The sequence below is a fragment of the Streptopelia decaocto genome, assembly GCF_964273445.1.
Source record: "Streptopelia decaocto genome assembly, chromosome: 17".
NCBI lineage: Eukaryota > Metazoa > Chordata > Aves > Columbiformes > Columbidae > Streptopelia > Streptopelia decaocto.
In genome coordinates this window covers 6,848,395-6,870,787 of record NC_138672.1, presented here as the reverse complement: position 1 = coordinate 6,870,787, position 22,393 = coordinate 6,848,395, and the positions used below count along the sequence as shown (strand labels likewise).

At 45.1% G+C, this 22,393-nt stretch overlaps 1 protein-coding gene across 6 annotated transcripts; it reads right to left on the bottom strand.

Moving 5' to 3' along the window:
• Positions 1 to 97: 97 nt before the first annotated feature.
• On the bottom strand, positions 98 to 21,880 carry LRRC8A (leucine rich repeat containing 8 VRAC subunit A). 6 transcript variants are annotated; one of them, XM_082067884.1, is made up of 5 exons: positions 21,770 to 21,880; positions 20,072 to 20,197; positions 11,894 to 11,931; positions 9,176 to 11,339; positions 98 to 5,795 (listed from the first exon to the last, which is right to left on the bottom strand). In XM_082067884.1, exons 4-5 carry the CDS (start codon positions 11,330 to 11,332, stop codon positions 5,520 to 5,522), a joined length of 2,433 nt encoding a protein of 810 aa, XP_081924010.1. In that variant the 5' UTR covers positions 11,333 to 11,339; positions 11,894 to 11,931; positions 20,072 to 20,197; positions 21,770 to 21,880; the 3' UTR covers positions 98 to 5,519. The 6 variants fall into 6 exon arrangements, with proteins under 6 accessions (XP_081924010.1, XP_081924007.1, XP_081924008.1 ...); XM_082067881.1 differs by lacking the exon at positions 11,894 to 11,931; XM_082067882.1 differs by lacking the exons at positions 11,894 to 11,931; positions 21,770 to 21,880 and adding an exon at positions 21,678 to 21,720.
• Positions 21,881 to 22,393: the final 513 nt, after the last annotated feature.

Sequence of the window (22,393 nt, the reverse complement as noted above, 5' to 3'; positions counted from 1 at the left end):
AAAGGCCAATAATCCTACGCAATAGCCAGAATTACTAACATCTGCTAAGCGCCTTTGCATACAGAAAACTTACAAGAAAGCAGACGTAAAAGGAAAATGCAAATTCAAAATTAACACTTTTATTCCGTTGAAGTGTCCAGTCTTACAAGGCTTTCGGAGAACACAGCAGCCCGCAGTGCTCACGGTGGAGGTGCAGCCGATCAGCTGCCCAAACAGCCCCACGTACAACGCGAATGTCACGATCCTGAAATGTTACAGCAAGTCGCGGGTCTCGGATGCCAAACCACAACCCTGCTCAGACATTTACAAAAAGGGAGTGAACAATGTTTAAGCCATGAGTAGCGTCTTACTTAAAGGGCACATCTGTCAGCTGTAAGAGATGACTCAGGCTCATTAGCCCCCTTCTCATTAAGTCTCCTCTAAAAAAAAGAAATTCCCTCATTGTTCAATAAAATTCCTTTAAAGGAGATGGAGGAAGGGAAGGGTAAATCCTGAATTAAACCTTCCTTTGCATGAACTCACCCAAAGTTCACTTTTGCTGTCGGGTTCCAGCAATTCAAACACAGCTACTTTTGAAAGGGGATTTTGGAGATGAGATTTCTGGAGGGTCACACACTGCCCAGGCAGCTCGATATTCACCCACAGCTGCGGATGAAGGGAGAAGGGGCCGAGTTCAATAATTCTCTTGTCCAGTTGTGCTTCACGCACTGTTACAATGCAGGTAGGACAGAAAACTCACTGTTTTGGCACGTGCTTAGTAAAACTACAGGATCCACCACGAGGCCAAACGGTGGGGGGAAAAATAATTTTAAAATGCAATGTGAAAAAGTGAAGTTTAAGCAATAGTTTTACTAGTTCCCATTCACACAGCCTTACCGTAGGTAACATTTCAGAGGTGACCCTACTGTTTACAGTATGACAATATTGTTTGTCAGCGAGAAGTCACACCAGAAGTTGAGAAATGTCTCCATGGTTGAAAGGGAGGATCAGAGGAAAGAGCTGGCTGCAGGCAGGACTATCGCAAATACACCTGGAGGAGCAAATGTCTCTGTGGAGAAGTTACATTAATTTATCTTTAGAGAAGGTATAGCTATTACCTGAAGGGAAGTTGTAGCCAGGTGGGGATTGGGCTCTTCTCCCAGGCATCAGCAATAGGACAAGGGGGCATGGGCTTCAACTCTGCCAGGGGAAATTTAGGCTGGATATTAGAAATTCTTTGCAGAGAGAGTGGTCAGGCATTGGAATGGCTGCCCAGGGAGGTGCTGGACTCACCGGCCCTGGAGGTTTTTAAATTGAGATTGGACATGGCACTTAGTGCCATGATCTGTCAATGGACTGGAGTTGGACCAAGGGTTGGACTTGATGATCTCTGAGGGCTTTTCCAACGCAGTCGATTCTGTGATTAATGAGGAAAAAAAAAATAACAACAATCCTCCCCTTAAAGACTAAAAATAAAAAATTTAAAATCCAAAGAACTCAAACCCTGCAAGTCCCTTTCCAGAGCAGGGAAAGGAAACGGTGTCACAGCTGTGGAATCAATAATATTGGAAACGTTTTTTCCATACACCTCATCCTCTGCAAAGGGTGTGTTATTGTTCTCCAAATCTCTAGAATCAGTTTTCAGCAAGGAAAGAAAAGTGTGGTTCAGCAACAGAAAACCACTTAATGCTATTTATGGTAATGAACACCAAGAACTTTAATTAAAGTGAAGTGAGCTAAGAAGAGTGCATAAATGGTAATAAGAAAAAAATAAGAAATGAGGTAGGATTATTATCAGGAAGTAACAATACCAAAAAACACCATGTCGTGAAAGCTACGTGGAACAGCTATTTAACCAGACCGGCAGAGTAAATTGAATTCCAGCTGCTAAATTAACTGGGGACCAAATAGAAATCAGAACATCTTAAACAAATAACAACTTCAGCTAACATTCCAGTGCATAGTTTCAGATATACAGCAAGATGTAACACATGGAGTAGGTTTGGTATTCCTTAGTTGCAATTTAGTGGCTTTTGGAGTATTTAGCATCACTAACGTCCAGTCCTAACACGGGATGAGCGTGTGTGTGTGATCTACAGGGGCTCCAACAACTCATGCAGCTCAGAAGTGCTATTAAGGAAACAATTGGGTTGAAGTTGTTGTATGGTTTAGCAGCTAATAAATAATCTGGTTTGCTACTACCAGAGTGCTTTGAAAAGCCCATCAGGAAAACAATACACTGACCAGACTGTTGATTGTTTGCTTGTTTGTTTTTTTTTTTTCTGAATGCACAGATCAGCCTCAGAAACAAACCCCTTAAACTTCAGTTTGATGGAAATTTAAAGGAAAAAATATACACTAATTGAATACTTGCAAATGAGGAAGGATTGTTGATGCAAGCTCATCTCTCAAAGCCTGAGCAATCCAGACAAGTTTGGGAGGTGGATGACTCATTCTGCTGTGGGTTGAGTTTTGCAGGAGTCCTGAGCAATAAACACATTCAGGACCTCACAGTTTAGACCCCATCCTTGACATTTTAAAGCTTCTTTCATCTCATCACGCGAGACTGATACTCTAGAATCAGTATCTATTTGAGGGAAGACCAAGAAGCACATATCAGGAGTAAATAATACATATTGCTGTCTTCCAGAGTAGCCATGTATATCTGTGCCACCCGTGTTTCAAGTACAAGAAGTTATCAGACTGCTCACCCTAGTTTTGCCACGCAGGAAGCCATCTCAAGCCCCAGCAGCCATAGCCGAAAAAAATTGAGCTTGGAATATTGTAAGGGGAGCAAAAAGCCAGTGTCTTCATGCACGATCAATACTGGCCTCTCTTAAAAATGCTTTGTAGACCTCAGGCACAGAGCAGTCTCTACTCAGCGAGCAGCAGCATAGCTCCGTTATTTGATCACTTGTCCCATGGACTCAGCACTGAGAAAAACAGCAGTTCAGGCTTGCAAGCTTCTAGAAGCACTGCAGCATACTTTCAGAAGCCGCTTATATACATTTCTAACGTGACTGTGTAAAGTTCTGTTTGTATGACTAGGACCACAACTACAGTCAAGATTCAAAGCCCCCGTGTACAACGATCTAGACACACAGAAGGAATCTCTCCTCCTCTAAGGCAGGTGAAAATCCTGAGGTGCTTTGCCCTTTCAGCCCTGCCTGGTCTAAAATACGTGTGTTGTAAACCAGTCAACCAGTGGCCTTGAATACAAAACAGAGTTCAAGCCGCTATTCAGTAGCTGTTACTCTCCAGCACTATCTTTTGGCACAGCATAAGGAAAAAAGGTTTTCACAATCCAAACAGCCCCCACACCCACCACAAGGAACTGACTGGAAAACAGTTATTACTGAAGCCTGGAGCCATTCCTGCTTTACTTCAAAAGCATTAGGCCCACCCAGCAACTCCTGTCCTCTCTGTTAATCCAAAATGCTCGTGCAAATAGAACACGTGCAATCCAAGAAGCATCAGCATCAACACTTCCCCATCTTTTCAGTGGTGGCCCCAACTCTAATACAATTTCAAGACACTAACCCTGTTAGAAAGAAGAAGAGTTTTTACAGTACCTTGCTTTCCAGATAAAGAGATTCAATTATATTATTCCCTGGACTGTTTAAACTTTTCATAATGAATGGACTATGGGAGGCAGAATTTACATCTTTCTTAAAAGTAGTTTTATAAACATATCTCCTGGATTTTAATGTAGCTTTATTTAAGCATCTGAACATCAACAAATCCAGAGCCCAGTTAACATCGTTTGTGTTTTCAGCATGATTAGTGTATATATTTCATATCTTACATCTGATGAAGAAAGCCACAGCGTGCCTTATTGCCCCAGCATCCAAGGGATCACCACAATTCACCAGGCCGGGGCACTCCCTGGGAGCTTGCCAGGAATCGGTTTGGAGGAGGCTGCAGCTCCATACTTTTGTAGACATGGGATGCCCCCAAAGTTGCCAAGCCCCAGCGTGCAGCACTGCACCTTGGGGCCAACCTGTTGGTCTGATGCAGAGTGTTACAACCAGGACCTGGAGGTCCTTGAGCCTCCTCTTCTGATGGGAAGGACAGACCTCGGGTGTATCACAGGCACACCTTAACCACCCCACCTTAAGGACATGATTATCAGTAGCTATTACAAGTTATCTACCTCTGCCAGCGCAGACACTTGCGGTTTTATTTTTCTTTTTTTTTCTTCTGTCAAACAATACCAAACAGGTCAGACTTGTTTGAATTACGCCTGCTCTGTCCCAGGGATCTAGAGGAGCTCAGTCCATGGAGGATTCTCATATCGCTCCTTAAAGCTGATGGAATGAAAGAGGAAGAAACAGGAGGCCAGGTCCTTTTCCAGCACCACGTTCAATCAGCATCAGCCTCCTACTTAAGTCAAGAGGTGTAACAGGAACTGACAGCCGTTAAAGTGAGGAGGACAACACAAGAGACCAACCAAGCAGCTCTGTAGACTGCGCTCATGAAAAACATTGGCAAAGCATTTAACAACTTAACGGGGGGCAAGAGATGCAGAGAAAAACTGAGTGTTCCTCTCCACCAACACCACCAGCCCCAGGAGACACCCTGGCCAGTTGTATGTTCATATTTGATATGTGACAAAATACCAGGAATGTAAAAGTAGCTTAAAAACTTTAAAAGCCAGATCCTGAAGCAACTCAGTGCTTCTGGGAGAGTAGATTAGACAGTCCCACTGCTTTTTATCCAGATTTTTCTCCCGCTTGCACTATAACCATCCATTTCAGAACAGGCTAAAGCTCTGGAATTATGTCAGTTAGTGCTTCCAGCACAAGTGACTTGAAACTACTAAAACAGTGCAACCTTAAAGGAGCAGATATAGTTTGGGGAGGGTTTGTTCCTTCTCCAGGGCAGAAAAGAAGGTGCAGAGTGCAAAGGGGACAGACATTTGGTTAAAAAAAAAAAAAAAAAAATCCTGCATTCAAGCTGATGTCTGAGATCAATTTATCCCCCAAATCTTAATGCCAGCATGTAGATAAAATCAGCTGTCTGTATCCTATCCCACCCCACCGTGGGGCCTCACTGCCTGAGTCTGAGTTGAGGGGACAGTACCAGGTGTCACACACAGAGATGGAAGTTCAAGAGGTTTCCTAGTCTCTTGATCTTTGCTTGCAGGACACTGGACACTCTCGGTCCCTGACATGTATAAGCCCCATTTGGAGCAATGCAGCAATCCCCACATTTCATTTTCTCCTCCATTCAAAGGTCATTTCTTCTCACCAGCACCATCCACCTCACTTTCTGTCCAGAACAGCAAGACCTTTTACTCCCACTGCCCCTTTCTCAGAGGCCGACTAATCTGTCGTGATCCTCATCCTGATCCCAAGCTTCCCCCAGCCTGCACCTGAGGCAAGAAGCTGCCTCATTCAGAGTCGTGTTTGTTCAGGGACTCCTTGGCTAGTCTGGTAGTGATCGGAGGGGAGAAAGGGGAGGATCTGGGGAAAGGGGGACTGAAATGGCCTTTTGTTTCCTTCTAGTTGGTCAGACGCTTTTCCCTTTTTTCCAGGGGCTCAGGCTTGCTCTTTGTCTGCCCTCCAGAGCCGCTCTTTGACTTCCAAGGGCAGCGTGTTGAACAGGTCCTCCTCTACCACAAGCCCACTGCGTTTCAGCAGAGGACACTCTCCCAGCTCCACGGGCAGACACTCCAAGCGGTTCCCTCGTAGTTCTATTTGCGACAGATTTGTCAGCTCTCCGACCCGGGACGGGAGTGACTGCAGCACATTGTTTCCCAGGTGCAAGGTTCTCAGTTTCCTGCACTGGAACAGCTCTGGTGGGAGACTCTCAATCTGAAAAACAAACAAAAAAAGAAATCAGTCATAGGCAGAGTCACCAGCAAACATGGACACGTGCTCATAAGAGACCAACAAGCCCACACAATGCTTCAGGGTTTACAGAGCACTTCTTTTGGATCATCCACTTCTCCCCTGCTTTCCATCATAAGGACTGTTCCCAAAGTCACTACACCACAACTGTATGTGTCTTTCAGACACTCTGCTGCCTGAGTTAGAAGAAATCACCAATGATGGTGGCTAAAGCTGAAGATATCACTAAGGACAGGATTAGAGGACCAGAAACCAGCTAACAGCTGGCCTGTACTGTCACACGCTCCCATCAGTATCAGCTGTTTTCCACCCCAAACCCTTTATACTGTCACTTATCACAGCCCCTTTGCACAACCGGTGTCATGCTGAACACCAGAAAGACTGGACTGAGTCAGCACTCCTAGTCTGGCTGTTGTAAGAGAAGAGGCTACAACAGGTATGACCTCCAGACCCTGAGAACTGGGACTATTCTTCAATCATTTCTGTCAGGCTTTAAAATGTTGCAAAGACTTTCTAGGCTCCAAAGCACAGCACAGGTTTTTTTGCCTGTGCAAAAATGCAACCAAAAAAACCAAAGCCACCAGCTGTTAGCTTTCCCACCACCACCTTCAAGTATCCATGAGTCACTAATTTAATAAGGCTTACTTCTATTAAAGCCTTTTAATAGTCCAGTCTTCCCAATGAATTTCTAGGAAAACACTATGGCTAAAGTTTAACAAACACCAGGCTAAGAACTGAACATAACAATTCAGTATTCTCCCCATAATTCAAAGTCTCATCCTGGAGGCTACGATTTGCCTTTAAATACAACCATGTCCTTTTTTTAAAACTTAAATTGTGCATGATATCATTCACAGTTAAATTAGAGTCTAATCAGTTCTGAACAACATGAAGTCCAAGAAGAAGCCAAGTTGAGACCAGACCAATAAAACTCAGTTGAATTCAGTCATTGTTACTGGTACTGTCAATTGTTTTACAAACAGCAACATGCAATTAAATGATCACAGACTCTTGAAAATAATAGTATCGTTTAAGGGACAAGTATTGGTTTAGGAAGGAAGCAGTGTGCTGTAATGCAGCCTGCTTCCCAGAATGGTGCGCCAATACCAGCCAACTCCTGGTCTCTATTTGCTGAGACTGCTGAGCTAGGAGAGGACATTTGAGATAATTCCTGGCTTTGGGAAATGCCAGCCTGCCAGTCCTCCTGCTTCCTGCAGTCACTCTTTACTGTAAGTAAGTGGGTCACCAGAGCCCCACGGCAACTGTGGAGGATACAAACAGCTCAGCTGTTCCACTGGGTCCTCACCACCTTTTGCTTCAGAACAAGCTGGAGCTAAGGCTGCTCCAGCCTTTCTCTTGCATTATTGTTTTCGGGTTTTTTCAGAGATAAATGGGTGGTGTCGCACTGTGCTGCGGAACATGAGGGGCCCTCAGCTCCTTTTCATCCACGAGAGCCTCCACCCCAAGACTGCAGAGGATACAGTGCAGATTAACCCTTGGAAGCTGTGCCAGGAAGGTTACCAGAAGACAAAGGTACAAAATTGTTTGAATTCTGAACAGTAGCTTAAAAAAAACAAAAAAAACAAAAAAAAAACAAAAAACAAACACACACTCCCTCACCTCTGCTTAATGCCATCCTCAGAAACTACCAATATCAGCCCCACTTGCACCAAGAAAATATTTTGGGTTTTAATGTAGCAGGGAACGTGTGTGTAGTGTGACGTTTACCAGAGCTCAGGCCTCCTGTACAAATAGATGCTCAGCCACCCAGTCCGTTAGTGCTGGGCAAACTGGGTGAGAAGCTGTTAAACTGGGATCGCTGAACGGCTGCTGCTTGTGCCACTGAAGAGTGACAGCACACAACACAGGCTTGAACTTTTCCAACAGCCACTTCAAACTGCTGGCTGGAGTTTTAAGAACCCTGTGTAATACTGAACTGCATTAGCAATTAAATACTTGATTTGAGAGCGTTTCCCCTGTGAAAAGCCAAACCACAGCAGAACTGCGCTGTCCGTCTCTCACAGGCAATTTGACAGTGTTCAATTATGAATATATCTTGCCAATAGCAGTAAGGATCTTGATATATGACAGTGAAAACTAGGACTGCTCCGGGACAATTCTATTGCGTATTCCCCAAAGAACCCAGAAGCCACTAATTAGATCTGTCAGCAATTTGTAGTTATATTAGAGCCTTTTGCAACTTCAGGTGGTAATAAACTCCAAGAGAAAAAGAGCCTCCCAGGAATTTGCAGACAGAATGAATGAGAGCTTCAATGAGACATTCAGCTCAGCAATCCAGTCCGTGCAGTCACAGACTGATCTCTGTGATACATGGTAAATTGAGTCCCTTTAATTGCAAACACAAGAACAAAAATACAGGAAAAAAACATGGGTACAGTTTGCTGTAAGCAAATAAACACCCTCCACCAGAAGGCAAGAAACAACGTGTGGCAATCAGGCAGCCTGGCACACTTCACCATCCCCTCTAACCCGCCCTGTGCTTAGACTCAGACACTTAACGCTTAGACTTGGTCTACATGGGATTACGCAAGAAAACCCGCAGCCATCATACTGCAGCGCAGCAGGGTGCCATCATATTTCCTACCCTCTGAAAGTCAAGGAATTGCCACAGTTCACATTTTCACATCCAACCACCAGTTGATAAACCTGGTTTAGTTCACTCTGCGCTGACTAAGGACAGTGCAGAAGATTGCTCTGCTCTCTCCCAAGTCTCCTTTGGGAAACAAAACAATGACTCTTAAGAGTGAGATCTTAAGAACCATTTTTCTTAAGTCTTTCCATATCCTGCTTCTCACAAGAAGTACATGCTTACAAGACCAAACTCCCCAGAAACACAAAGTACCACAAGCAAAGCTGTAAGCCACACACATACGTGCCCCAAGGTGGCCGCTGCAGCAGTGTACGTACATGGCTGAAGCACATAAGCTTAAGTGCGTAGTTCTAGATTAAGACTACAGTTTCTCAGATCTCCATTTGAAGCCCCAAACTGATGTCAATCTAGAGACTACAAGCTTCCTACTGCAAAACAACCAACAGGCAGGATTTCTAAAGCAGCTCCAATTGCCACTTAGAAGTAGTTTCTTTGTCAAGAGAAGAAATGCTACAAAACAAGTGCTGCTCTAATAAAAACTTGCCCCTGGAGTTATTTGCAATGTTTTGCTTTTGATAAACCCCTGGAGAGAAACAAAAGCTGGAGAATTTAAATAGAATGGCAGTGCCAGGAGTATTTCACACACCATTGTAGCATGTTTAATCACATAGATAACAGAAGTGCCAGAGTTACTTTTATTCAGGCAGGAACACTCAGCTCTGTGCTCACTTACCCTGTTGGCCGTCACAGCCAGATTCTGCAGGTTTTGAAGAAGTCCAACATCTGGGGGTATAGAAGTCAGATTGTTGTGGCTGAGATCCAAGTACCGAAGTTTCCGGCAATAGAAGAGCTGGGTAGGGATCTTGTCTATCTTGTTACGATTCAGGTAAAGGCGCTCTAAATTAGTTAAATTGCCTATTTGCATGGGTATGTAGGCAATGTGGTTGTACCACAATTTAAGGCAAGTGAGACGATGTAAGTGCTGGAAGCTGATGATTTCTTCAATGGTCTTTAGGTTATTGTCCTTCAGGTCTATCTCCTGCAGATTGTGGAGGCTAAAGATGGAGTGAGGAATGCGTTCCAAGTCACAACGGATCAGCTCAAGCTCCGTCAAGTTGACCATTTTCTTAAGGCTGTTGAGAACAATGAGCTTGGTGCCCTCGTTGTTGATGGAAAGCTTCTGAAGATGCACACCAACATCTGTCACCACCTGTGGCAGCTTGGTGAGGTTACTCTTCAACCGTAACACCTTCAGCCTCTTCAGCTCCCTCAGTCCATCTATCACAATGTACCGATTGTTTTCGGCACTCAAATTCCCAGTCAGATGAAGCTCCTCTAGTGTCTTCAGGCTATAAATCCAAAGAGGAATCTCCTTGATGTCTGTGAACTTGATGTGGAGAGATTTCAAGTTCTCCCTCAAAAAGGCAAGGGCTGGAGCCTCAATTTTGGCAGCTGTGTGGTAGAGCCACAGTTCCTTAAGGCTGGTGAGCTGAGCAATGCTTGGGGGAATAGTGACATCGGGGATAAGCTCCAGCTTCAAGACCTCCAGCTCAATGAGGTCAAAGACTGTGTCAGGAATGCCACTCAACATGAAAAGATGCAGTTCCAGCTTATCCTGGGAGTTCTTGGTGATCCTCTGGCGCAGCTTCTCCAAAGTCCACTCATTGTTGAGGTTCAGCTGCCGCAGTTTGTTCTCGCTCACCTCCGACAGAAAGACGGCAAAGCGCTTGGAATACAGGGGGTCATACTGATCGATCAGATGGAGCATGAAAGCAAAGTCATTTTTCACATCAGGAATGTCGCTGTAACTGCTCTCCTCCCGGATGGACTCAAAGGAATATTTCTTGAGTGATCGCCTCAGCATCCACCAGAGCGTGTACATACAGATCAAGCCATAGAATATCACCAAACTGATGTAGAAAGAAGCCAAGATTTTGAAGAGAGTGGCCAAAGGATGAGCACAGCGGTACATCCTGTAGCCAGTCAAGCTCTCGATGTCCACTTTACAGTCAACATCAAACGTTATGTTGTTGACATAGTAAACAGTATAGCAGATGATCAGAATGAACTTGATCACTTTGATGATGGTCTGTCTCATGTAGAGGCGATAAACTATATCTCCCTCTTCCACATGCGTGCGGAACTTTTTGACTTTTTCAAAGAGTGCTTTGGCCTGCTCACCTTCCTTTTTGTCCAAGACACCAGTCTCAGACCTGTCCACAATCCCTTGCTCAATCCGAGACTTTGTTCTCTGCAGCATGGGAACAGTGGCTTCCACATCCTCGCTGACTGTGGAGGATTTCTTGTCCATGGAGCCATTCATTTTCCCAAATGCTGGCTTGGTATCGCTCTCCTCCACCACTGTCTCAGATAATGCCCTCGTTGTCCATGGAGAGTCAAAACACTTAAGCAAAATAGACACAAAATGCTCCAGCTTGGAGCTGGTCCTTGGGAATTTGAACCAGAAGTTGCTACAAGCCAGGAAGATGAGAGTATGTAGCAGCACCAGATAAGGAAAATACTTGGCAAACCAGTGAAGACGGTTCTCATAACACACCGCATCCACATAGTTATACTGGTGCCGGTCCAAATCATACCGGATCCCCATCGGCCCTGCATCAGTAGAGGGAACAAGACTGGAGTTATAGTAGGTACGCTCCGGGGTTGCGGCTGTCCAACCTCTGACCGAGTCATTGCAAGAGTCTTTGGTAACCCATTTACAGGGCAAACAAATCATTTTGTCCTGGGTGACCTGAAGCGTCCCTCCAAACACCGCAATCATCAGCATCACTATGGAGATGTAGTCTGTGAAGACGTCCCACCATGGCTTCAGGATGCGATACGCTGGCTGAGTGTCCGCAAAGTAGCGCAGTTCAGTGACTGGAATCATGATTCACCTGAGAGGAAAACATAAACACGCATTACTAGCTTGAAGTGTTTCATCCTGCTTTTCAAGAGGGCATCAGGAACCTCACATTTTAAGTGCTGGCCCAACAAAACTGGAATTAGCAGACACCAAATTTCAAGTCACTTGGGGACAAATGAAAGAGGCTTCCTCCAAGTAATTTGCTACAGCTGAGGCTGTGAAATTGGTTTGTTGCTGTCTTCCCTGGCAAATGAATTGTCACAAATATCAGAACCAGTGCTTATCATTAGCAGTCTGTGGGGCAAGACATTCACACTTAAAGAAAGCTCACAAGGCAGACTGAAACTACCCCAGCCAGGCCAGTATTTGGAAGTTTACTGTTTTATCTGTGGATTTTATTTCAGGGATGAAGGAGTGTGCCAGCACTACGAGAAGTGATAACATCATCACACAGAGCATAGTTGTCCTGAGTTTTTTTACTGTTTTTACAGAGCTAGTAAATAATAATTCTACATTTGTGTGGTTCTCAAACTGCAGGGGCAAGAAGATTTACATACAATAGTTATATTTCCTAGAACCACTTACTTCACTGATGCAACTCAACAGCACGTTCATCAAGCAAGCTGGAAAAGAGAACAAAGTTGCTTGATATCCTGACTCTTCTTTCCAAGTAAGTAGCTTAGGTTTCCCCCCTTTTTGCATTAATTCTCCAACGAAAGATTAGTCACTCGCCCTCTGATAAACTCAGTACTGAAATCCTGTAACAGCTGCTCTTTGCCTTATTTACTTCAGAAGCAGAGGAAGGGGGAGACAAAAGAAGAATTCACTTCCCTGACCAACCACTCCCACCTAGAGTTCATCTCGGCTGGGATTTCAGTGTCACAAAGGAAATCCAAAGGTTCTGGGAAGCAGAGGCTTTATGGCAGTGCTTGTCCTGTCCTTCAGGCTTCCAGACGAAAACTTCCAAAACATTCTTCAACAAGCCACAGAAAGTGTGGAAGCCTGACTGATCCACAGGTAACTGTGAACTCACAACATTCCCCTGACAGGCAACACAAGCAAAGAACGGGAAGTCATTGTAACTTGTCCTAATGAGTGTGAGAAAGCAGTAATCCCACCTCAAACTTGCTACCAAAGTCCAGGAGTAGGACAAGCACTAATCTTTCAGTCATTTTGAAACTCACATTAATTAAATTGTGAAGTAGGAAAAGCAAAAATTCAATCGTGTTTTCCCAGCCCATGAGGTATCATTTGTACAGACCGTCCCGATAAGTCCTGGGGGAATGCAGGTTCTATAAACCCATGGCCAGGACAAAGCTTTTTTTGACAAGTGGGGCGCCCATAGCGCCTGCTTGGGTAGAATTCAAGTTTGTATTTAAAATGAACTTTCAGCACAGAACCGCACAGGAAGCCCTTCCTAATATGAACTCAAAAAGCACCACATTCCCTAGAGACGCTAAATACAGAACTCTGTTCCCTGGTATGCTGCTTACAACAATAAATGGTAACATGCCAGCTCTGGCTTAGTGCTACTTGGAAAGGCTGCAAGCAACTAGAAGTGGTAGATTGAAAGATGAAGCATTCGCCCTTTTGCCCATCCAGTTCCAATACTACGTTAGTCCATCACAAAAGACAGACTGGTGTGACTCTAATGTATGTATTCTCTGAATACATCCACCTCAGGGAGAGAAAGTTCATTTGTAAGACACATTTGAGAAGAGCTGTCTGTGCATACTACAGAAATACTAATTCCAGGATAAAACAGGGTACAGTTTTCTTCACAGCCCCAGCATTCCAGAACAACTCAAAACTGGTAGCTAAACAGCTCCCTGAATCACAGTTCCTGGTCATGTACATCTCTTCAGCTTGTCTACACAGACAAGAAAATTCAGAGCCAAAATCCATTTTATAATCTTTATTTTCTGCAGAAGAATCTATGCTCTGACAGAGGCCCTTAATCTCTACTGACAGGAGCCGTATACCATCCCAGGCCCCTTACCCATTCATTCCCTCCCTCTTCAGAAGCACCAAAACTGGACATATACCTGATTCATTTTATTTTTGCCCCCTTTTTTTTTTTAGGATCCCTACTACACCAGACCAGGAAAGCAAGACAGCTCCTAGAGAAGCTAGGAAGTTCAGCTACTGAAAGATTTGAGAGCCAGAGCAGGACTGCTGACATGCTGCTGGACCACACGGAAAAACAAACACGACAAGAACACACATGCCCTCACTGTCACCCTCTGTAATCAGGCTGATTACATCCAGGAGGTAACACAAATTCCACCATACCATTCCCTGCTCTCCATAAATAAGATCCTATTCCTCTTCATTTCAGGAACATGTGGCAAAAACCACTGATATTGTTAATAAAATAACAGTGTCCCATGATAGTCCATTATGGCTTGGTGTCAGCATTTAAACCCTGGTAGGGTGGAACAGGAAATCTCCTGCCTTCCAGTAACAATGACAGGGTCACTGGAAGATGAAAAGGACATTCATAGCAAGTCCCCACTCCTCCGGGAGACCCTGTTCAAGTCCCATGCAAACAATAAAACTAGGGGCCACCTTTACAGAAGCTGGAATTTGCCATGTCTTATCTAATCTTACTCCCAGCATCTGCAGTAAAAGGGAAAATTGCCCACCAAACACTTGAGAAAGTAGGTGGGAAAGTTGCATCCCTCCTCACCCGGATTTCCCATGCATGTAATCCATTTCTAGTTCCTGAAACAGCAGCTTTCATCAAGATGCAAATTTCTTTATTTTGTGAACTACATTTTGTAATCATTTTAAAATGTGATTCTTGTTGCAACACTCACCCTTCTGGATTAGAGCAAGCAGTTTTGCTGCTGAAGTTGATGACAACAGCAGACTAACTCCAAGAAGTCAGATTCTCAGGGGCCATCTCTGTCACTCGATGCTCCCCTGTGCAGTAGGATTCTTCCCATAGACTGTGATTCGAACCACTATATAGAAACCAACCAGGTAGCTGGAACACAGACCCTCCCAACAAGTACATGGGCAGAACAGAACTATTTAGACAGAGGATATTATTCTGGCATAACACAAGGAACAATCCTTGCATGAAGATGTGGCCAAAAATAAAGTTACCTCCCTTGTGACCAAGACAAGAGCAAGCTCCACAGGACCAGCAGGCAGACTGCAGAGATTTCAAGCTTCTGCTCTTTCCAGGAGTTGAACTCCAGCAAGCTTTGCCAGCAGGAAAGAGTTTACTGGGAAGAAGCCTAATTTGCTAAGTCACTTCTGTCATGTAGCCTCACTGAAGGCTGAGCAGAGAGCACACGAGCTCAGCGAAGGAGTTTACTGACAGCAGCAGTCATAACTGGAAAGGAAGCACCGTGTCAGAGCAGCCTTGGTGCAGAAGGATCCAACCTCCTTTGTGTTTACCTCAAGTTGCAGAACTTGCCAATTGCACTCAGAAACAGGTGATTTGTTCACAGTGTAGTTAACTCCCCACATGGAAGGCATCGATACTGATATTTTGAAAGAGTATGTTGTTCAAGTTCAAAGGCAAGTTGATTTCAGTAAACTTGCATAAGCTGATAGGTAGGAACATTTATGCTTAAACTCCTGTCAACTTATCAGAAGCATAAGGAAATATGTCTTCCAAGGTTATAATTAAATAGGCAGGTTTAGGTATTGCACACTGAGGAAAAAAGAAAAAAAATCTTACAAGTGTCTGTGTCAGAGGTGTTTCAAGTTCTGCATTCCACAGTGCTCCCCAGCTACCACAGTCCCCGAGCAGACCCCTCACCCCTGCTCTCTGAGAAACAACTTTACCTTTGAGGGTTTCAGCTACACCAAAGCAGCACTTCTTTGAGCACTACAATTCATATCTAATATAGAACAACCCCAGGACAGTTTATAGCAGCAGCCTCAGAGATCGTACCAGGAAAGATCTGCATGCTAAAGCCTCATTACTATACAGCAGAATCACTCCAGCATAAATAAATACACTTCTAAAGCCTTTGCACATTCTACATTTAGATACTACGCACCTTCAGCGCCTGCAGATTCCCCGGCTCCAAACTCGCATCCCACAGTGGGATCCTTTTGCCAGACGCTCATCCCTGTCTTGGCCTGCCGGGCACCCACCTACTACGTGCGGCACGGCTTCACCATTAATGCTGAACAGGCTGATTCGACAGAAGAAACAGCAGTTTCAGACTTACATAACCAGCCTGCCAAACCTACCCAGACTTCAGCCAACCATAAGCATCACCAAGTACTAATCCTATGTTTTACTAGACACACCTGGGGGAGAAAGATAATCGCCCGTGTTAGGAGAACAGGGACATTATGAGCACAACACACCTGAATAGTAAAAATCAGTCAGAAACAAGATTAAATGTATCTGGCTGACAGAGACATCACAAAGCAGCACGTACCTTACTAGATAAAGGCTGACAGAGCCGAGAGCACAAACGCTTTCCACAACCCCCAGTATCCTGTGATATTTAACAGGTTCAAAGCATTAACAGAGCAACTGCTGCAGGAGCAAACATCCTCAGCTTTGGACAATTCCTCTGTCCAAAACCACCCAAGCTAAACAAGTGAAGATTGACTTACTGTTGACAGACACCTGGCTGAGCAGCGCCTGAAATTCCTGCCTGCAACTGCTGGCCGGCATATCCAGCTAGGGACAAAGTGAACAGAAACAACATCGCTGTTCTGTTTCACTGGATAGTTTGTCAGCTTGACTCATTTACCGAATATTTGATCAAGCCTCCTCTTTTCTCCTCCTTTCTGTGGGACATTCTGTTACTAATGGAGCTACTGGCAAAACAGGACTACACGCAACATCTCATGACATGCAGAAGAATTTAAGTTTCCACCCCTTACTTGCAGGAGCTCCCTCAAATCAGGGAAGTCCTCCTGACTTCCAGTGGTATGCAGCTTCCAAGTGAGGTGGCTTCATAATAAAGGTTTAGATAAATAGACATGGATACACTGTACGTTGGATCTTGCAACTCTTTAGTTTCCACTACAGGTATTTCTAATTCTCAGTGGATTTCCTTGGAAGAGTGTGGACTTGCAAAGCAGAAGTCAAGCACCGCTGACAGAATTTCTCAACCCACAGAAGCCCAGAGAAACAGGGAGATAGATAAGGGAAAGAAAATACTTGATGCTGTTAAGTCTATAGCCCTGAGTATTGACAAGCTACAACATGTAACCATAAGGTTTCAACAAAGCAGAGCTTCCCTCCCCAGCATGCTGCCACCTGAAATTCTGAACGGCATGACACAGAGCTCTTTGTTCAAAATCCGGGAAATGTAAGAGTTTTGCAGGTCAGAATGGGACTGGGAATTCACGTGTCTCCTCCCTTATGTTTATTAGGCCCAGAATTAAAAGGAAAAATAAAAGGAGACTGAAACACAGCTGCTTTCAAGTACCCCTCAGAAAACTTTCTGAGCATAACTTTCTGAGCCACACAAGTAACTGGAAAAGTCCAAAACATGCAGTGGAACAGCTCATGTGCTTTTGTCCTTTGCTGTTTAGAAATAAAACAGCAATGAAGCCAGATGCCAAAGCCCTGACCAACAAACAATTTTCCCTACCTCAGGCCCTTTCTGCATTAAAAAATAAATCCCTCCTGAGGGACAAAATGTCTTCTAAAATAGAGATGTGAACATGTGAAGTTTAAAGGGTCATTTAGCATTTAGACTAGCAGATAGAGCAATGAAAAGAACAGCTGCCAGAACTCACCCTCTTCACTTGGTGGAACAGCCAGTGAACTCAACAAGGAAAGCAACGTCAGTTGGTTTTCACACAACCATCCAGCAGCTGCACGCAACATTCAGCCGCACCCGAGCCACAAGACACAGCAGGACAAAGCAAGCAGATGGGTCACAATGTCTTTACTGAAGTTCATGAAAAAGAATAATTCACTTACGCTGTGGATAGCACTTCATCATCCTTACAGCTACTCCTATGTTGTCAGTCTTGCATCTGACGGGAAGAGTCATTCTTTTTTTAACAGTCCCGTGCAACAGCTCTTGTTTGCCATCACACAAGCAAGCCTGTCCTAACAAGCACAGGGAAGAACATCTGCACCACCAGGACAATCCATGCTGGAGACCTGGCTTGGCCTGCCACATTTTCTGCCTTCTGACAGCATTTTGTCCCAGCTGCACAGAACTGAACGTAGTCTGAAGTTATCAGCTTCACTGGCACTTGGAGCAGGGACTGTATGTTGGTGTCATTCAACTATGTACATTTAAGTGCTATCGGGTGACTTACAACAGTGATGCAGACCAGAGAAAAATGTCTGTGTCAGCTTATAAATTATGGATGTACATGGCCACAGGCTTCCTATCCAAAATTAATTTTCTCTTTGCCATAAAAAAGATACTTCAAGGACAGGGCACTGGAGCTCGTCTTGGAAAAGTACAAAACACTCCCTTGTACTGACTAATGCAAGTGATTGCATTAACTCTGTTAGTAACTAAAGATAAACAGACAGCAACAGCATTGACTTGTAACAACCAGAACAGCTTCAAGCACCCCACCAGCTGCAGGAAAAGGCTCTTCAGCATTTAATTCCAGCATTGAGAAGAGTCATACAGGAAAACATAACCAGCTGTTTTCAGCTGAAGACAGGAAATGGTAGACAGAGCAGAGCTTTGACATACCTAACAACAGATGGAGAAATCAAGACACTAGATTCAAAGTGAGTAAAAACTTTTAAGGATAATCTTAATTGATTGTTGACAGACCATCACAATATCCACAAATCCATGAGTGTTGCCACAGCTGTTTTCAGGCTCAAAGGGATGAGCCCTTTAAGATGAAAGAAGATGCAGATGAGAGCAAAGCAAGATAAATAAGACACCAGCTATCAGCACAATAATGTTTAGCCTCAGTCTGAGGAAAGAAGAGGAATAAGAACATATTCACTATCAGTCTTGCCTTCAGGAGCATGTGCTCCAAAACACTGACTATGACTTCCAGCTCAGAACATTTTCTGAGTGCATTAGTCAATTAATAAGGGACAGGCCATCTAACCTTTGATCATCAAGATCTAATAAAGCCAAGACTCTAAAGGAGACCCTGTTAAGTAGTCCAGTACACAGCTCTGCTGTGCACAAAGGTAGGCTGGAGCTAGAGAAGCAGCTTGTAAATTTGTCACAAAAGAGGAGCTTTGAGAATTGCCAAGGTAATTTTATAGCAAATGTTAACAATGCTTAGTACACAAGGAGAAGGAAGCACTATTATTTCAGCAGGGAGGTCACAACTGAATAGCTTTTAGTTTCAAACGCGGTTTCACAACAGTAAGAGAGCCGTGTATAATCCAGCTATACGAACTGGATTTCAAGTTGGAATACAAAATCCATGCACCACATCAACCGTTTAAGGAAAAAGCTGCTTGGAAGCATTCAAGATACACTCTTCAAAGCATGTAGACTGTTAAACATCTGGTCGGTATTAGTGCGTATATCCTAAACTAAGACTGTTTTTGAAAACAATTGAAAAAATGCACAAAGGAGGCTAACCACACTGCAGCTGTATACATTAACTTTTAACAATTACCACAATAATAGCTATGCATCCCATCCCCTCATATTAAGGAGCCCCACACAAAACTAAATCTTTCTCCTCTGTGCTCCCCCACCACGCACCTGACATTGTGCCTCCCTTTTCCTAGACACCAGGTAAGCTCAACCTAACACCAGAAGCAAGTTTTCATTTCCTTTCTAAGCACTCTGCTGAACAAAATCCTTTAGAATGTGGAGAAATTACATGAAGGCCTCTAAATAACCTGCTCCAATCACACAGCAATAACACAACTTATACATTTGACCGCCACTGCTTGTTTAAAAAAAAAAAAAAAAATAGCATCAGAAAGCCCTAAACCACAGACCATCTTTCGGAACGCCTGCAGCATTTACCAGAATATAAACAACTCAGTAAGTCATCACTGGAAGGCTTCAGGCACTCCACATTTCAAACATGGAAACATTAGCTTTTAACACATGGCTTCTGGCATACTTAAAGGAAATATTTATGCATGTTGTCTTTGACCTACAGCAATAAAGACAGCGTTTCCAATGACCATGAGAGAATCAGTACAAGAAACAGATCAGTGAACTACCAGAACACTAACCAGAACATCAGACAGGTCTTAGGGATATGTATATTCCAGAAGCAACATGCTGCATGTTTCACTGCTCAGAACACAGCCAATCTGGACAGCATTTCTCATCTTGAAGATAAGCACAGAATTCTGCAATACCTTTCATCACTACTGGTGAAGAACCAAGGAAGGAGGGAGTTTCTTGCAACTAGTTTCTGTCATTGCCTAATTGATACCTGCACGAGTGACGAGCCAGTGCACTCCTGAGCTCACTGTGAAAAACCACCCAGGAGATGTCTGCACAGCAACTCAAATGTCACCCCACAGGGAACGCAGGAGCGCCCACCACACTCACCAAAACATTTACTAAACAGTCTTCAAGTAGCCAGGAATCACATGTGTGGGTGAATAAATATAACAGTTATATTTTACTTTGGACAACACTCAGATCCTTTACTCTTTTTTGCATCTTCAAGCTGACTACGGGCTCACAATTTAATTAGCATACCACCACTCTCCCCATATCACCCCCTGATCAACCACCTTTCATCCTTGCTCCTTATCAGTCATCGCATCACTGCCCTGTGCTTTGCAACTATATTTAAGTAGCATCCTGGTCATTTTTTTGGCTTTATTTTACCACTCAAGCGCTGGCCTGCAGCCCTTACCCTGCAGCTGCGTTCTGCTATCTGCACTTCAGTTCTCTGTGCTGGAAATAGATGATATTGCTGCGTGCTGGATCCTGAGCGGGTGCTGAAGCGTTGCATTCCCCACACGCCATGGGAACAGCTTCCCTGAAAGGAGACAGAGATCATCAGCAAAGAAGAGGGGATTCACTTCACAGAGGGACCGTGTTATGTAAAAACTTGGTAAAGGATTTCTAAGAAACAAAGAACAACTCAGAGGGTCACTGGAAACCAAAAAGAAACACCCTGATACATAGAAAAGTGGTAAGAACTCCAAGAGCTACATGAAACTCTTGGGAGGAAGGAATCTCCCAAATTAGTTATTCAAACCAAAGTGACCAAAAACAGATGTTTCAGACGCAGCCAAAGGAGATGCTGAATATTAATATTAAAACTAAACCTCAACTCGTAGAGACAGATTAACCTCCTGGAAAAAACAATACATTTTTTTAGACGGAAAAAAAAAAAGGATTAATGACTTTACTACCTACTTTCTAGTCTGAAAAGTCTGAATTTTTTTTTAAGTGTTACCATCAGGAGTATCTGAAAACATAGACCATGTTCCTAAACAGTCCCAACTGAAACAACTTTCCCGTCTCCTCTCAACACATATCTCCCAACACAAATCTTCTCAAAGGGGCAGCAGTCTAGCACCATCAACAAGAGTTTCAACAGCTTTTTTTCTTGCTTCCTGCATGTCAGCGTGGGGCATGGGAAAGCAGAGCAGGGAGCAGAGCAGGGCTTTGGGAGATCTCTCAAGCATCCAGCATCCTGGCTACGTAGGGGAGCACTGCAGAACTTCAGAAAGCATTTTGTCAACGACAGGGGGGAAAGGAAAGGAAGAGACATCACGGGAGAAAAAAGAATAAAAATTAAAAACCCAACATAGTGGTGAAGATGTCCACAAATACATTCCTCCTGATCCCAAAGTCACCATTGGGGCTGCTGGGTTTTGACGCCGTTCTGCTGTAGCTGTGCCAGACTGCTGCAGAGGGAGCGCTGAAGGGAGAGGACTGTCTGACCTTCCCCCCCCGCGGCCTCAGCACCGACCCGAACCCACAACACCCGGTCCCGGGTCCCGAACACACCGGCTGCGCATCAGCCCCGTCTGCCCACAGGCCTGACACACCGCCCCGGGCTTCCAGAAACAGAAAACATATCCTCGGTGAGATATAAATTAAAAAAAAAACAACCAGCTTCCGTCCCCAGCACCACAGGTAACAGACACAGGACTCACCCCCCGGCAGGAGAAGGTCCCCGGAGGGGACACCCAGCACACACGGCACCCACCTGTCCCCAGCCCCGGGCTGCCCCGCCGCATGACAGGACAGGGCAGGGTCGGCGGGGACACGGAGGAAACGAAATTACTGCCCAATTAGTCAGCAACCCCTCCCTGCCCGGCGCGCAGGCCCCGCCCGGCCGCCGCGCTCCCCTCAGCGCTGCGCGCCCTCAGGCGCCCCGCACCCCGCCCGCCCTCCCGCGGGGTCCCGTCCCCTCACAGCCGGCCCGCCCGGGGGACGCGCCCCCGCAGCCCTGCACCGCTGAGGGGAGGACAACGCCAGCCGGCCCGCAGCGCCCCGGCACCCACCTGGCCGCCCGGCCCCCGCCCTCCCTCACGCCGGCTCCGGCTCCTTTTGTTCGCCCCGAGCCGCACCGCGGCGGCCCCACCCCGGAACTGACCTCACCCGCCCGGCATGGCGGCCATCAGCCCGTCCCGCCGCTACCGACGAGCGGAGGAGGGTGCCGCCATCTTGAGAACGGGCAAGACGAGCGGGCACGCCGCCATCTTTGTGCAGGGCAAGGGTGGGTGGGCGGGCGACGTTTCTATTGGCAAGGTAATGAGGGGAGGGAGAGGAGAAAGTGAGGGCGAGGGCGCCATCTTGGTGCAGGGCAGCGCGCAAAATGGTGAGCACCTTAAAGGGGCCGCCACGATTCCAGCCTCAGCGCTGGGCAGGCGAAGGGAAAGGTGGGGGAGCCGAGTGCCTTCAGCTGCTGTGGAGGGACAGCAGGACTTTGGAGTACAGAATTATTATTTCTGTTAAAAAAAAAAAGCCCTACCTCTTCATTATGGTTTATGACCCATTCATCATCAAGGCTTCTATGATTTAATTTAACATAATTCTATGTACAGCAACTCAGTCTCACAGCCTCTGTCCCTCAGCAAGAACAGAGAGGAAAGCCAGGGCCAACAAGGATAATTCCAGGCCCTGATTCAGGCTGGTATCCCTGCTGTGGAAACACAGAAGGGTTAAAAATGCCCCGACGTCACCTTGTATCAGTTTTTAACCAGTGACATCAACTCCA